General features: G+C 40.0%; 1 protein-coding gene across 2 annotated transcripts in view; it reads right to left on the reverse strand.

Moving 5' to 3' along the window:
• Nucleotides 1-1,371: 1,371 nt before the first annotated feature.
• Nucleotides 1,372-16,906, reverse strand: part of LOC131776430 (uncharacterized) — a 28,482-nt gene continuing 12,947 nt past the window's right edge. Inside the window, exons 10-34 of one of the 2 annotated variants that reach the window (XM_066173844.1) lie at nucleotides 16,421-16,549; nucleotides 16,152-16,204; nucleotides 15,824-15,995; nucleotides 15,164-15,334; nucleotides 14,245-14,379; nucleotides 13,031-13,243; nucleotides 12,648-12,794; nucleotides 12,292-12,429; nucleotides 11,274-11,375; nucleotides 10,292-10,401; nucleotides 9,617-9,796; nucleotides 8,943-9,014; nucleotides 7,767-7,876; nucleotides 7,249-7,420; nucleotides 6,795-6,857; nucleotides 6,480-6,628; nucleotides 5,531-5,645; nucleotides 4,906-5,056; nucleotides 4,180-4,306; nucleotides 3,828-3,885; nucleotides 3,374-3,462; nucleotides 3,053-3,173; nucleotides 2,930-2,971; nucleotides 2,645-2,750; nucleotides 1,372-1,833 (exon numbers count right to left, since the gene is read on the reverse strand). In XM_066173844.1, the coding sequence (XP_066029941.1) occupies nucleotides 1,757-1,833; nucleotides 2,645-2,750; nucleotides 2,930-2,971; nucleotides 3,053-3,173; nucleotides 3,374-3,462; nucleotides 3,828-3,885; nucleotides 4,180-4,306; nucleotides 4,906-5,056; nucleotides 5,531-5,645; nucleotides 6,480-6,628; nucleotides 6,795-6,857; nucleotides 7,249-7,420; nucleotides 7,767-7,876; nucleotides 8,943-9,014; nucleotides 9,617-9,796; nucleotides 10,292-10,401; nucleotides 11,274-11,375; nucleotides 12,292-12,429; nucleotides 12,648-12,794; nucleotides 13,031-13,243; nucleotides 14,245-14,379; nucleotides 15,164-15,334; nucleotides 15,824-15,995; nucleotides 16,152-16,204; nucleotides 16,421-16,549 (3,002 nt within the window). In that variant the 3' untranslated portion in view covers nucleotides 1,372-1,756. Of the gene's footprint in view, nucleotides 1,834-2,637; nucleotides 2,751-2,929; nucleotides 2,972-3,052; nucleotides 3,174-3,373; nucleotides 3,463-3,827; nucleotides 3,886-4,179; nucleotides 4,307-4,905; nucleotides 5,057-5,530; nucleotides 5,646-6,479; nucleotides 6,629-6,794; nucleotides 6,858-7,248; nucleotides 7,421-7,766; nucleotides 7,877-8,942; nucleotides 9,015-9,616; nucleotides 9,797-10,291; nucleotides 10,402-11,273; nucleotides 11,376-12,291; nucleotides 12,430-12,647; nucleotides 12,795-13,030; nucleotides 13,244-14,244; nucleotides 14,380-15,163; nucleotides 15,335-15,823; nucleotides 15,996-16,151; nucleotides 16,205-16,420; nucleotides 16,550-16,906 lie in introns of both variants that reach the window. The other variant, XM_066173846.1, reaches the window with a different exon arrangement.

The following is a 16,906-nucleotide window of genomic DNA, read 5'->3' on the forward strand; positions in this document are numbered from 1 at the left end:
GTGATTTGAATCATAAACTGAGGCTGGTTTTAAACGAAGAACGGAGAAAAAAGGTTTGAATTTTTCTGGGCCTTAGCGTAAGAGGAAACCTAGATAAGACACGACTTAGCTTACCTCCTCTTCTTTCGCGGATCCTTTGTGGTTCGCTTCCCTTTGTTGATGACCCCTTTCAGTTTGTTTTCTGAATCTCTTCGTATTTCATTCTCACGTGGCTTCTCGCTAGATATTCACCTCTTTACTTATGCCTTTCTTGTTCTCTTCCGCGTTCCTCACGCCGTATTCTGCCTATTTTAGCGTCCTCTCTAACTTTCTTGTGCGTTTTTCTCGACTCGCTTTACGCCTTTTACCTTTTGCCTTCTTTGCTTGTTGTCTCCTTCTTTCCAGTCTATTTCACTCAAAACCCTTTCTCCACGAACTTGAATTATAACAATTTCCTCCGCTTGACAAAGCTTTTAGCTCTGCCGGTATCGTTGCATGGCGAGTAGATTAAAAAATTTTAAAATACTGAGAATTACTGTTCAAACTACAACCTCACCAGTTTGATTTCCCGCTCAAAACGCGGGTGGCAAATTATTTGCTCACGCGGTTCACATCTCCTAGCCCACGTGAAACCCTCGTGTAATGCCTAACCGTGTGCCCGCAGTACGCTGCACTAAGGCGCGGCACTAGAGCATACGCACTTCATTGTGATCTGCCGGTAGTTACGCACGCATTCGCGCCTGCGCATTAACTTCTCCTTCACCCTTCTATTACGTAATTGCTAAGATAGTGCCCGCAACGGTCCCCGCAACGCAGTTGGCCGTGCATGCTAAAAGTAGCTCCTTGTACGTACGGTCGTAAGTTCAAATTTTTTCGGTTTTAAGGTTACTGCTATTACTACGCTGCGCACGCTGCGAGCTCCGCCATAAATGATTTACCTCGTGCACTAACCTCTGCGGGTTATACACAACTGGAGAAGTGTCTAAGACAGCGCACAATAGCGCTCAATCACCGGTTCGAGACTTCCCTGACGCGCCTGGACGAAGTCCCCTGCGGTTTTGTAATCAGTAATGCTGCTGAATTCCCGAGAAGTAGCGGATAAGGGGATATATTAGGTAGGCGGAGACGGCAGAGCGGAAGGGGGGGTGCAAAGTCATGTCTCGTTCTTGAAATCGTTTGCTTTCAACAGTTCTCGAATAATCCTACCAAAGGCAAATTTGTTAGCACAAAATACGCGAATATTTAACCGGCGAAAACACTGCAAATTCGGATGAATCACCAAGGCTCTCTAAAGACTGGCTGTTCATGCATGGTAATCTGTAACCTTTCCCAATGGCGTGGTGAGAGAGCCAACTTGAAAATTTTCAAGTGAACTTTATCTTTAATGGAAGCATTTGAACGGAATATTTAACACTGTATTTACAGTGGATGGACTCTGTTAGTAGCTAAAAGATTCTAATAATTACAATAATTCTTGTTCATTTTCCTACATCAATAAGCTTTTACTGATAAGTTTTTTATTTCCTTATGGAATAGTTCATGTCCCACTTTGCCATTTTTAAACATTCTTTAAGTATCACTGACTAAATTTAGTGTGCTTGCCTGAGGCGTGTTCTCTCTACACAACTGACCTCCTTAAACAGCATTAGTACGGAAAAAAACTTGTCTTTGTTCACTGCAGCCAGTAGCTTCATATTAAGGCTTGCAAATAGGTTAAAAGACTGACTAAGCTATAATGAAGCTTGTAGGAACTTTTTTTTTTTATCAAGAGACACCATTAAAGCTTAGTATCTAGATGCTTTATTCCAGCAATCCCTGGGCGTTGCCCTATGTTCGCTCGGCCATTTATCGAACCTGAAAGTTGAACATAGAAAAGAAGAACTGATAAAATGATTGCTGATAGATCTGATATTCATAATTTCACCACCGGCACCCAAGCCCAAATTCCACATACATTTGTTGGGGAAGACTTGTTAATGTAAATTCTTTCCAATTTAGTAATTGGAAAAGATGAAAGATCAAACGTCTATAAATAATTACAATATGTGATAATTATAAGGTCAGTCATTATTCACCGCTTGGGGGGTGGGGTGTAGGGAGGTTTTGGAGGGAACATATGGTTTTCAGGGGGTACGGAGGGGGATATCAGTCGTCACCAACAGAGTATAAAGAACGCTATAGAAAATTGACTGCCAATTAATTGCTAATGAGGACGGGGGTGGGGTGGGTGGGTCTCTTAAGAATATTACAGAGACCTATGTAGGATCAGGTATATTTTATCGTGACACAAACAAAATTCTCCAGACCCCTACCCCCCAGACGATAAATAATGACCGGTCCCTATGTAAGTGTAAAAAAAAATATGGAATTAGGTAGGTGCGAATGAGATAAAAAAACGGCAGTCAGTGAAAGGAGGAGAGAGGGAAAGAGGGAAAAGGAAAGGAATAAGAAAGGATAGAGAAAAAGGGGAAAAAGTGAAAAGAAAAGAGAGAAGGAAAGATAGGCTCAGTGAAAAATCCCGCCCGTGGAAAACTTATTTCAGCACTGCACTGCTAGATCAGTCTCGTGAGGACGCACATTCTACGAAATAAACGTATATGGCAACAAATGCTTCTGCGTGGTACAAGACGGTGTAAAGCAGGAATGAACTCATAATACCTAATACCTGCAGGTGACAACTGAGTAGTTGTTGATACAATAGATGATCTCCCAATTAGGGTCATCATTCCTAATCGTGTCCTTGTAATGGATCTGAGCAAACTCTCTCTTACCTATTGTAACGAATAAAGAGACACTGCAATAAACAAGCATAGAAAATAAACGATTCCACTTAAAATTCTGAGTGCAGCGGTTTTACCGCATAAGCCATCAATTCAGAGGATCGCCACATGGAATATGATATTCTGCATCAAAATTACACCAAAGCTGCACAAGCTAAGTTGGAAAATACCTGGTCATCCAAAACACCATGGAAGATACAAAACACCAAACCCTATAAGAATCAAAAGAAACACGAGTGAGGCAAACATGATCGATAGCAGCAACTGTAGAGCACATGGCACCGTGACGGTACCTGGGACGAGTTGAGTATGATGAACAAATACGCAAGGACTTCACTCCAATGGATAAAAAACCCCAGCAGCCACGTGACACCCAACAGAGGCAGTAGAGCTGCGATGCTCCTCAATCCTTTTCTGTAAGATTAAAGAAAAATTTAAGGGATCGATCACTGGGGGAACGGGAACAGAGGATTAATAGCATCTGGTTAAAAGAGCTTATTAATTAAAAGAATCACACATACAGTACAAATCTGACTTTTTTACTCGACCGTTAGGAAATCCAAAAAAAAAAAAAAAAAGCAAACAGGAACGAGAAAACAAAAGAAGAAACTTGCCTGGTCTTCTCTACCTTATCAGTCTGATATTTTTCCGATATCTTGGTGAATATCACTCTCAGTAGAATTGCAAATATCGCAAGATTGACCTGGAAATGAAAAATTGAAAATGTTTTACCTTAAAAAATTACAGTATGTAAGATTACATAAAGGTCTTCATGATCATTATTTATCACCCGGGGAGGGGGGGGGGGGTTCCGGAGGATTTTGTGTTTGTGTAATTATAAATTTTCCTGACCCCCAGGCTCTGTAATATTCTCATGATTCCTCTTCTGTTGGCCACGACTTAGTCCTCCCCGTTACCCCGGAAAGTTATGAGATCCCCTAAAATTCTCCACCCCCCTCCTCCCACCCCGGCGATAAATAATCAATAGTCGAAGAAAAAAGCTGGACTTTTCGAAAGACACACAAGTAATGACTTCAAAGTTGATTTGGGAAAGAAATTTGAGCTTACCACGAGAATTGCCAAGATTGGTCCTTTATACAGCCATTCACCGTCATTAAGCCAGCACCTTGAAAAGATTACAATATTCCAACATGACTAAGTAAGGAAAAAGGAAAGCAGATCGATGCACTTAACTTATTTACTTGGAACTTTCCGTTTTGTTGCAAGAAAAGGAAAAACAGTAAGAGAAAAATTGATATAGAAGAGTTTGTGAATCTAACCTTTACGATCCGCAAAAAGTAAAGAAACAGACATTCAAAACATTATAAATCAAACACATGGACCTTTTAAAAGAAAAAGTGTGACAATTAAAAGAAAGAGTTAATGGTCCTAATCGAGGAAGTTGTAGAGTTATACCAACCTGTCACGTATAATCTCCGCTGAAAGTTTCAGTGATCCACACATGACGTCCTTGTAGTATGTCTTGCTCATATCATATGCCACAGGTCTGATGGCTGCTATTAGACCCACAGTAACAACTGGTAGACCTGTGGTCAAAGGAGGTCGGTATACTATGAAATCACAGATCAAAGTACCCCCGGTTATCGGTTAATCTGATTGTAAACATAAGTTTCCTTCCGGTTATGATCCCAATGTCAAGTCTAACAGCAGTAATGTTGCAGAACTACTATATGTGGATACACCGCACTTAATGTCGCGTCAAACACCACAGAAAGAGAAAAGACATGATAACACTACACACTACATTATATAAGGTAGGACTGAGGTATAGCATCTAAGTTACATTCCTCTCAGTAGCCTCGTTCTCGCGGTCTTTACTGTAAGTTACGAACCGAGTTTTTTCCGCTCGGACTTTTGGCCCAAGCGCTAAAAGCACGGGCTATAGATTGGAGCGAAAAAAATGAAACGGGTTCCATCACTTACGGGACAGACCGAGAAGACGAGGTTAGTAAGATAGTTACTAAAACTGTGGGTTTAAAAAGAGGAGGGAGATTTATATTCAAATAAAATTTTGAGTTTAGAGGGCGGTACAGTGATTGATGGACCGCTCGGGTCCGTTGGGCTGACCAATCATAGTGCATGTACTAGATATGAGAGATGATAAAAGCTGTAAACAGAGCCTTACCCCACCCGATGACAATGTATGTGATGTAGAGCTTGTGGACTGAAAACACTTTCACCAGCTTGATGTAAAGATGAATTCCTTCAACCAACATCCACGTGAAAATAGCAGTGTGTGTAATATGTTGGAGGACAGCCATAGCTGAACATAATTTCTACGATATCATAAAGAAAAAAAAAAAGAAAGAAATGTCTAGGTGTTTAAAATCAAACAGCCATGTTACTCTGTTTTTTCAAGCTGAAAAAAATTCAAATAAATCAAGGAGTATGGGCTCCTGCAAGATTTGCTACAAGCTATTAAGGAAACAGTGTGTTATTATCTGAGCGGGAGGGCTGGACGGGAAATATTTGGCTCATGCTGACAACTTACGGACTTCGCTGCGCTTAGTCCACACGGCATGACCCGCAGAGTCAAATATTTTCCCGTCTGACCTGACCTTGCCAGTCGATACACATTTAAGCGCAAGACTGCCGTCTTTCTCGTTCTTCCTTTCTTCTTACATATTTCATCCTCGCATCTCATGGGGCCATACGCCGGGCTGTGCGACTCTTCTCGACCCTACTCGTGCCATTACGTACATTTCTTATACCGGGATTTTTTCATAAGAATCAGGATCAGTAAAACTCACCGGTGTCTGCTTCCTGTTTGTAAAAATACACGAGTCGAAGATCATCAGGATGTAAACCAGGCATATGGATATTAAAAGGTTTTTATGAACAAATATTCTCTCGGAGTTTCTTATCCTGTGTTAGAAAAGAGGTCACTCTGTTAGCTTTATAGTCGGTACTTCATCTTCAATTAATGTTTTTGCTAGTAATTCAGTTGCAGACTAAAGTTCGGCTGGTCAGCTATATATATATATATATATATATATATATATATTAACTACGTATACTGGTCTATCAGTCGGAGGTCAGTCCACGTTTGTACGTACGGCAGTAAGTGAACAAGTTAGTCCTTTAGTCGGTAAGTTAGTCAGTCAGCCGGTCTGCCAGTCAGACGGCAGTCAGTCAATCAGTCAGTCAGTCAGTTGGTCAGTCAGTCAGTCGGTAGGTCCGACAGTTGGTCAATCAGTCAGACGGCCAGCCAGCCGGTCAGTCAATTAGTTAATTAGATAGTTGATAGCTGAGTCATTCAGCCCGTCAATCGTCAGTCCGGACAGTCAGTCCGCCAGTAAGGCAGTCCGCCAGTAAGGCAGTCCACCAGTAAGTCGTCAGTCAGGCAGTCCGACCACTGTGTTATGCATTGATCAATTCGAAGCTTCAATATCCCCCGGGAATTTGAACTTTTGAAGATTAGCATCTTCAAATCCCCCTCCCCCGAGCCAAACTTGCGCTCGAAAAAGCTCACGAAAGCAGACTCTTTACCTTTAAACTCCTCCTTTGAAAAACGTGTGTTACGTTAATAAGACTTGATACTTGTCGTTCAAATGCCCCACCCCATCCCAAGCAGGGTTCAAATTCCCCTTCCCCGGCCACAGATGACATTCAAATGCCAGTAAGATACCCGGGAGATGCTGAAACTTCGAATTGATGGGAACATTAATCACACTTCTGAGTATCAAACTGACTGAGCACCTTAGGCAGGAAAGCAGTATTAAGCAAATTATAACAACCACTGTAGATATGCTGCTGAGAACAAGATCCAGGTGAGTTTTAACCATAGCTTTCCTCTCTTTTTCCTCATCTCTAACTTCCTTGGCTGTGATTTTTAACGTTCCATTTACCTGAAAAAGAAAATTGACTGATTTAACCAACGAAAGTTTCTGAAACATTGACAACTGGCCACTAATTTGCTGCATAAAAGAATGAAAGTCGTATACTATCCCTCCCCCCCCCTCAGCACCAACGATCTAACTCTTTACTATTTATAATTCAAGTTCTTTGACTTACATCATATTCAATCCAAGCACAGTTGAAACGTTGAAGAGGACCAAGGACGCGACTGAAATTCATCTAGTGAGAGAAAAAACAGGAGGTGCTCTCTGAATCAAAGCTTTCCTCCTAAAATGTCACTTTATAGGATGGATGTGCTCTCGAAAAAAAGATCATTTTGAGAAAAATTAGAGTGGGTTTGATAAGCTTTAGAATTGAGTATGAAACTGATCAAATGATATCCCATGATTCCTATCAGTACATATATTATGATTATCAAAAATAGGGGCATATTGAAGTGAAAACTTTCTTTTTGGTCGATACCCCTGGGATTGAGAGAATTAACAAAAAGATCCCAACTGAAATCTGACCTTGAGGTCATTTCCTTCAAACGGATTTTTTTTCAGACATGATCAGTTTCCTTCGTACTTTAGAATTCACGGGGGCCTTTTTACTTTGGTTTATTACTTGCCTCGCTTGTGATGTTTCCCGGAGGAAGTGAAAGGGAGCCGACAGTATCACTTCCTGAGTACAGCTGGTTTGGATCAATCCTCAGATTAAGAACCGGTCGCATCCAAAAGTTAGTTACACCAGGAGAATCTGGGCTTTTGTTGCTATCTCCGGAGAATGTAGGAGGAATTTCACTATAGGATATAAAGAAGTATGCGAGAACAGATTCCATGAAAAACAGAAATGAATAAGGAATGAGTCCATTCTTTACAATTAATGTTCTCAAAACCGTAACAGCATTTCCATGGGTATCGTAAAATAAAAACTAGATACTAACAGCCAAAAAGGGTAGAGGAAAATATTACAGGGAGCCAATGAGAATTCAAGCTGTCTGGAGCGCGGGAAAACGCGAGTGATTTGTTACGATTGGTTTTAATGGTGATTCTGAGTCAGTCTCTCTTAATTGCCGTACACCTGCTAGGATCATTGCTTCGCGCATTTTCAGTCTAGTTTAAACTAGAATTTCTTTGCTTTACTTACTATTTCAACGATCTTAGAGTGAAACAAAACCGGAAGGTATGCGTCAGATTTGAGGCTCCGCAAACAAACTCCTTGATATCTTGTATTAATGACCAGCGCTGCGAGTACGTCTGCGAAAACAACAAAGACGGTAACAATTTAGTGACTTAAACATGTTCGCCATCCATAGAAATCCACGTTCATGACAAAGTTTCGGTACAATTTTTTGAATAGGTAGAAATTTTCCCACTCCAGTTTGAAGAAACAGGGATGGTGCAGTGATGAGAGCACTCCCCGCCCACCATCATAGCCCGGGTTCGATTCTGGCTTCACATGTGGGTTGAGTTAATCATGGTCGGTTCTCGTCTTTGCTCTGAGGGTTTTCCTCCAGTTTTCCTCGCTTCACAAAAAGCAACATTTCACAAGAATAGACAAGAAGAGCCATCCAGTGAATATCCATTGCTAAATTCCCATTTACTTATTCCAATTTTATTATTCATTCCCACTAATATTTGTCCTGCTTTTATTCTCATAATCTGGAACAAAGGAAATTGATTTGTTTATCTTCATTATCATTATCACATTTGTCATCATGTGAATTTTCGTCTTTGCCGATTAATTCAGTTTTCTTTCCAGTTTTCCTTTTCGCTTTCGAATTGGTTAAAGCCATCTAGCTTTGGTGCTCGTCTACGTCGGTAAAAAGCCCTTTAAAAAAACGGTGATGTGGCGTAGCACCTTTAAAGGTGTGTGCCACACTTACCTCATCATCCTAACCGAGTTCGAGGTCAGTAATATAAGTTACAGACAGTTTTTTTCTGCTCCTATCTATAAGTCCGAGCAGAAAAAGAGGTTTCGTAACTTGCAGTGCAGACCGAGAAAACGAGGTTAGCCAAGATTTCTATACTATCTCTGAGTTCAAGTAGAGGTCCAAGATTTCAATTTAAACAAACTTTTGAATTAAAAGGGCTGTGCAGTGAAACACGACACGACCCGTTAAATCACCCAATCATGGCGCACGGACTGACTTATAGATATGATAAAGTTGGTTAATTTTGTTACAAAAATTATGAATAAGGCCTTTAGATGGAATATTACTTTCAAATCAAAAATCTGGTTGTCAATTATGTTACTTGTTTATTCGCATGCATGTTTTAGCTTTGCGTTTCTTTTTCTATAGTATGTTTCATGCATGCTTACCACTTCTTTGGGACAAACGGAGTCTGAGTGAGGCTTGAAAACGTTTTCGGTTTGAGTTGTTTGGAATATGGCCTTAGGGGAAAGAAAATATATATATGAAAAGCTCATAATTCGCAGTGCTATGAAAGGTCAGTTTGAAAATGAACCCCCAGACAATCATTAAAAAAGGCTACCCTCTGGATCTGCATTTTGAAATCCAGTAAGGGAACGGTCATTATTTATCGCCGGGGGGGGGGAAACAGGATTTTCACAATATTTGTCACAATATGATTCCCAGGCTCTGTAGTATTGCTAATGACCCATTTCTCTCACCGGCAGTCAACCTTATATGGTCCTCCCTCCTCCCTAATATACTCTGTTAGCGACGACTAATTCCCCCCCCCCCCGTTCCCCCTGAAAAGAATGTAAACTCTCAGACTCTTCCGACCCCCCGCCCCGAGTTGATTAAACGCGACCCGTCCATAAGGGGTTTCTTAAATTCTTCGATAACTTATGCAGATAAATCAAGCCTCTAGGAAGACCTTTATTTGATTTATTAAAAAAAAAAGTACCCTTAATTTTTTTTAAAAAAATTCCTATGTCCTTTGTTAAAAGAGTAGTAAAGCGCATATGTAATTTCAAACTGACAAAGAATGTAAAGTCTGTCATATGGTCCTAAAGGCTAAAATTCGTACCTGTGAAAAATTGAGCGCCACCATATCGTTGGAATGGTTGACTGGATTTAGTAGGAGAGCTCCACTTTTACACCAAAGGCTCAGATAATTAAAGAACAGTTCTTTGTTTGTAAAGGTAGTGGCCTTGTTCACAAATGCTCTTGTTAGTTCCAAAATGTTTGTTAGATTCACTATGGATAGCTGAAAATGAATAGAGGGAAGCCTTATATTAGTTCCAGTAAACTCAGTTGTTTACCCAATGAACTTTAAGACAAACACGATGACGATATTAACTTCTTCGTTCGTGCGAACGCGAATCAAACAAACTATTTCAATTACGGCATTTGATTCTTGGCCACTGTAAAGAGTTCTAAATCTGATGTTTTACGCTTTAACCCTTCGTCAGAGCGAATGACAAATTCTACAAACTCTAGATGGTGGCCGATTTATGTAAGCAACTCAATTAATAAAACCAAATCATCTTAGTTGTTATATTCCTTATCATTTCTTTAGAAACTTACCGTCCCCCCTTACTACATGCAAAAACGAAAAAATTTGAAAATAAATCAAAAGCTTGATTTATTTATTTGCTATTCCAATTGAGTCATGTATCGCGTTTCAAACAACCGCGGATTAGAATACAACCTATTAACCTATAAAAGGATTAGAATACATCGGAATCAAGCTACTACATACTTTATGCCTGAATTCTTGACGGAGAGATCTTTTTTCGCAAAAACAGCTTTCTTCGAAACTCCACTTTGTCATATCACCATACGGTGAAGAACAACGGTTCGTGAAATTTCCTGTGGCCAAATGGAAATAAATAAGTAAAAAGTAGGTTGCTAAGGTACAAACAATATTAAATCTATCTTAACAATCTAATGATGGTGATTCAACAATCTAATGATGGTGATGGTGAAGTCTAACTGAATATCAACTACAACCAGCAGCAAATGCTGTAAGCTTACGCGAATGCCTGACGAAGTAAGCTCCATAGATCTGATTGAATTTTGTATCGGGTTTACACAATGAAAGGATATTGTAGAAAAATTAATACAAGCACTGAACACAGTCTGAACCTTGGAATAACAACTGATTGGTTTACGTAATCCTCCTGGCGAGGAAAGAACAGAAATTTACTGTTATTAGCCGAGGTGCATGACTGAAATTTCTATAAACGGAATGATAGTCAAAGTTAATTAACTTACTTTGTACGATAAATTTGTTGAAACTTTAGTCAACGTTACTGACTTTTCGAATTCAGGACGTGCTCTTCTCACCCGAATGATCATACTCCATGATCGGAGAAAAAAAATTTCATGTGAAGTGCACTAAAACAGTAACCTGTTTTCCACCCACAACTGGGCACTTCGTTTGACTTCTAGGAGTTATATCGTTTCCTTTTAACCTTTTTAATCCCAGAAGTGACTAAGATGTAACTTCTCCTTGTAATATATATACTACCCTGAAAACTGGAAATGAGAACACTCAAACTTAACAGATAGGAGATGTTGCCTTCATCTCACACCAAATTCTTGTAGCTTATTCACAAGGTACCACGAGGAAGCATAAAGAGAAAATTAACAATCAGATCTTGGGAATTGAATTTTTTTTTGAGTATCTATCACAAAATAACATTTTTTTTCAACGAAGCGTATCAAAACATTTTTCCTACCTCCTAATTCTGGATCCACCTCTGAACAGTTCCTCACAATAGTGCCATTCAGGGCAGTTCTTTCCCAGTACATATTGAACTTCGTGTAAAATGGACAAAAATCTGAAATAATTATTTAAAAATTCCCCTTCAAAACAGCTTTCAAAAAAAATATTCTTGAAAAGGCATGTGTGCTTTTTTTTTTCCTTCTGTAATCAACATCTTCAAAGTGCAGACTAGGATGTTAGTCAACACCGTTATACGAGGAAGATCACACACCAGTCATTATTTTTCGCCTGGAAAGTAGGAGGCTTGAAGGATTCGGGGGGGAGGGGTTTTCCAACTTTATCGTAACACAACAAAAATCATCCGACACTACCATCTCCCCTCTCCCCGCCCCACCCATCAGGGTGATCAATGATGACTAGTCCCTAAAAAAAAAAGGCGCGCTCGACATCAGTTGAAGGTTTTTCAAGTCCATTATTAGCAATGTATTGTCATTATCAATCTATTGTCAATCATTTCCATCCTCAACCTTCGTCGTTTCTTTTCGCTTCATCCTCCTCATTTTTATGCTTTCTGTCTTGCAAAACTAGTATTTCGTGGTCTTCATCATTTTGAAGAAAATTTTTTGCTCGTTACGGGATAATACGGTTCAAATTCCGGTGACAGCCTCCGGAACTCTCAAAACTCTAGCCGTTATTCATCACCTATAGTAGGGGAAGGGGGTAGCGGGTAGGGGGGAGGGGGGAGGGGGGAGGGGGGAGGGCTATGAAGATTTTGTAGTGTCACGGTAAAACTTACCAGATCCCCCAGAAGGCTCTTTAATATTCTTGTGATCCCCTCCCATCAGCAGTTCATTGGTAGTCAATTTTACTACAATTCCCCTTTTTATTTGTAATATTCTATTGGTGGCAACTGATCTTCCCGTCCGTTCCCCCAGAAGACCATACGATCCTCCATTATCCTCCGAACCCCTTCCCCCAGACTAAAAATGATGACTAGTTCCCAGGTCTTAGTCATTTCCATTTGCACTTACACTGAACGCAATCTCTCTCGTCAGACTTGTCCCTGCAGTCTGCTTTCTGATCACATCTGTCGTTAAGTGATCTTATTTCATCTCCGCTCTTACAGAGGTACAGTCTTTCATCAGATATGAGTGATAAGTTTCGCATTCCTGAAAAAAGTGTAGAAACACAAACAGCCTAAAATATATCGGAAAAGTATAATGCAAGCAGAATAATTATTTTTGGACGTCCACAAATCTGAGCGGGAATGTTAAAAAAAAAAGTAGCTTGAAGGAGCAAGTTTTTCAGGGCAAAAAAAAATTGTATGTCCCTTAGAGTCCCTATGACACGATGGATGTCTCGATAGTTAATGGCACATGGAACAAACCTGTAAAAGCCCCTGTACATTGCACGTGACCAGCTTTCAAGTAACATCCAGGCCTCACTCTCTGCTTTTCTGAGCTGCAAAAGAAGTCAACTCCATTCTCTGTCCAGCGGTAGCCTTCCGGATGGGTTTGGTTCCTCCAAATGCAAGCTAAAGTAATGCAGAAAAGTCGTTTATATGGGAACGGGTAACTTAAATTTAGTGTGGTAATTTTCTTATGAATTGTGGTGGTAAACAAGCTTTTAGGTACAAAATACGTGATAATTCACAGAGAAAATTAGCTAGAATTAATTGCAGCTCTTGTGATTACAGGATGAGACCTCTTTGGAAAATCATTATTCTCCATTTTTACGCAGGTATTTGGCTTTCCCTTCACAATCACTTGCCTTTACAGATTCCTCTCTTTGCTTTCAAAAACGCCGCTACGTTACAATCCGGTTGACTACAGCGTTCAGTGTTTTCGGCATTGGATATAATGGCTGACAGTGTTGTTGAACACGAGATAAAGCCATTGTGACAGTAACAGTCGATGCAGTCACCACGAGACCAGGTACTTCCATTGATATATGTATTTGCATCCTCTTCCTGACACAAGTCATCTGAGAAAAAAATCGTCAGCAGATAGGGACTGAAAAAATCTGCTTTGACAGGAAATGAGTGAGTTTAGAGAAGAAACCTTTCCCCCCTCTCCTTATATGGTGTTTAATCTTACTGTACTTCCCCTAAGGCTATTTTTTGGTACTCTTATCTTGGAGATCCAGGCGGATCTAAAAATAGTGAATTCAATGTCGCTAATTCTGCTCAGGTGCACATCCCAAGATCCCGCACGGCTTCTATGCGTTCTTCATTGAGACGTCAAGCAATACACTAAGTGAATGTACATTGGTCTCGGAAGACCAGATACCTAAGTCTAGAAATAGCTTGAGAGTGATAACGTTTGAAATAGGGCCTACAGAGGGATACAGTCTCATTAACTTATTCTCTCTTAACTGTCGCTGACGTCTTTGCATTGGTTTTACTACAAAGTCGCACAAACTTTTTTGTTTAATAATTAGGACATTTTCTCCGAGAGAGCTCACAAACTTTTTGTTACACGTCCATTCTCGATAAGGGAATGTGACTAGGTTATAAAAGAGAAGGAGTCCGGTATTTTCGATAAAATTCGATTCGGTAGTGATGGATTCAAAACATAGACAAAGACGATTAAAAAACCTAGAAACTAAGTCGTTTCGATACAGCCTAAGTCACTTCGATACAAACTAGTGGAAGATAAATTTGAATGTCAAAACGGCAGTTGTTCGGCGATATATCTTGCCTTTTTTAATCTGCATCCAACGATGTCAATGACCTTTGTCTCGGTATTTTTATTGATCTCAAACGTCATAAAGACCAACCTCAAATTATATGTAAAATAACTTTTATATAACTACCGCTTGCTAGGGTAGTCGAACAACAAAGAAAGTAGTAATAACCTAAAATAAAGAACGTCTGCTGAGAATGGAGAAGATTAAAACAGCTTGAAAATGAGGACTAGATTTTTTTAAAGATGGACCAGCCATATCGAACCCTCTTAGAAGTCGCTCTAATCGATCAAACTTACCCGTTTTACAGGAGCCGTTTCCCGGCAGGCAACTCGGGTCGATAATGTCACACTGATCATCACTGGCTATCAACTGAAGTCCTCCAGCACACATCTTCATACCCCAGCGCACCTGACTTGCAAGTTGTGGAAGTGCTATGAATTACAAAACGCGCCTTCAGTGTGAAATTGAGAGCAATTTTTCAATTAAATGCTGAATGCAAATTCGTAATTGCTATGGTTTTGCTTAAATACACTAAACGCTTTGTGATAGGTCTGGAAAACTCGCACACCGCATGTACAAATCAAATACAAAACAGTCAATCACTCGTATCAATCACACGACGCTTATAGCATCTTGTCAATTATTTCTTTGCATTCTCATTGGCTAATGCTGATGTTCACCTTGATTCCAATTGGCTGTTGTCATAATTTTGGTTTTCGTTTTCCGAAAACTGGCAGATAATCGTTCCAAAAAGATCATAAAATTGTTGTTAATTCATTTGGATTAAAGAAGAGAGAGCGGGGAGTGGGAATAGTGCAGAGGTGAGAGCGCTCGCCTCCGACCACTGTGGCTCGGGTTCGATTCCCGTCCTTGTTCCAAGGGTTTTCTCCAAGTCTTCCGGTTTTTCTCCCTCGACAAAAACTGACATTCCTGATTCCAATTCGACCTGGAAACAGTGGAGAGGACAAGCCACCTTGTGGAATGTTCTATTATTATTATTATTGTTGTTGTTGTTGTTATTGTAATGGTCCATTAAGTTCGCTTAGGTTTAAAAATGAGGTAATTACAAAGCAAATGCCTTGTAAATAACTCCTTATTATCATTAATGACCTTCTCAATATGAAAAGTGCTTAACATCGTTTTCTTTCCAAACGGAACCGTTGTTCTCATTCGCAATTGGCCATGCATATCAGTTCAACATCTACGATATTTTACCTGGGCATTTCTCAGGACAACAGACTGCTCCATTGTAGATGTAACAGGTTGATAGAGACATTTGTGGGCATCCTGTGGTCTGCTTGTGTCCAACAAAGAGGAATTGACACCCTTGGTAGTCCCAGTTGTCTCCTCGTGACAAAATGTGGCCACCTTCGACGGTTTCAATTGCTGAGTAAAGAAATATTTATCATATGGATATGAAAAAATGACAATGTCAGAGGTAACGGGGTTGAGCTAAATTATAAAGAGTGGTAGAATACGGTAAATTGTAAATTGTAAATTGTTTAATTTCGATTTGAATTTCCTGGCTGATACCACACGTTTTGAAATAAATATATGTTTGGATCAGTCCTCATTAATTTTTATCTCGGAGTATTTCAGAGCCTTAGAGGGGAATCCTTCAAATTTTATTGCTACCCAACTAAAACCTCCCACCCTTCCCTCTGGCTGATGAATAATGACTAGTTCCTAAGGTTTCCTAATAGTCGTGGATGGTTTTCGCGGTGATTTCAATTTCCGCCCCGGTCAACATTTAGCAGCCTTTTTGATAAGTATAGATCTATTAAACGAATCCTGATGGTGTATGCTAATTTGGTTAAAGTGATCTCTAAGGTAGCTCGGCTTAAATTAAGTTTAACTCTTTAACCTTACGTGTACCTTCACAAGATTCTCTCCTGGCTTTAATAAACTCCACAGCGTTACACCCTGGTTGTTCACAGGACTCAGTAAAAGGTACGTATGCAAAGAGTTTGCCAGGGAAGTTGACTTGAAGTGTCCTCTGGCATTTTAGACGACCCTCTATACACTCGCAGCTGAGACATTCGGACACCTGGAGTGATGTTAACAATGAATTCTTCATATGTTATTCGAGCTGACATTCCAAAAAAAATAAACGCTAAGCTTTCCAAATGATAAATCAGTGTAATGCTTTAGTTATTCTAAGGATGGAATTTTTACAAGGTTTGCCATAAGTATGAAAACTTACATTCCAAACATCTTTTAGAATTAGAATCTGCCCTTCCTCATCGCGACAAATAACTGAAACATCAACATGGAACAGAATCATCAGTATTTATTTTTAATTAAGTTTGTCTCCGATGGTTTTTATTCCTCTCTTTTTCGTTTGAGCGATGGGGAAGGAGGGAAGGAGGGAAAGAGGAAAGGGGGAAATGGGGAGGTAGGGAGGAGTGATATGGGGTGTGGTTAGATTAGTGAAAACTCAGTTACTTGAAAAAGCCGAATTCATTAACTCACCATTCTGGCACTGCGCCTCATCAGAAGCATCCGGACACTCGACGACTCCATTACACACGTGTTCTTTCCTTACGAAGTCCCCACTGGAACAACCAAATACCTCACTTAGAGCCTTGAGCTGAAAGAAAACTGGAAAGAGAAGCTTTTAACATGGAAAATTGCAATGTGTAAATGTTATTCGTTGGTTGATCAAAACGAGTCGCTCTCTCTAATGGTAGGGGAGGTAAGTGTGAAAAAACACTTGGCTCAACTTGGCCGGAAAGTAGTCATTTTCGATATTTGATTCGATAACTGATGATTTCTCACTATTACATGTTCGCCTCTTACCATCTCTGCGATTTCGCTCCACATCCTTCAACTGATTGAGGTGGGTGCGATTTTGTTTTATGTTACGAGGGAGGGGGGGTTGCGATAGAGAAAAATCAATATAAACCTGTGATTCAGATCGAGAGTAATTTCATGATAAATAGCAAACAATCATATTTC

This window comes from Pocillopora verrucosa, chromosome 1 (genome assembly GCF_036669915.1).
Source record: "Pocillopora verrucosa isolate sample1 chromosome 1, ASM3666991v2, whole genome shotgun sequence".
Lineage (NCBI taxonomy): Eukaryota > Metazoa > Cnidaria > Anthozoa > Scleractinia > Pocilloporidae > Pocillopora > Pocillopora verrucosa.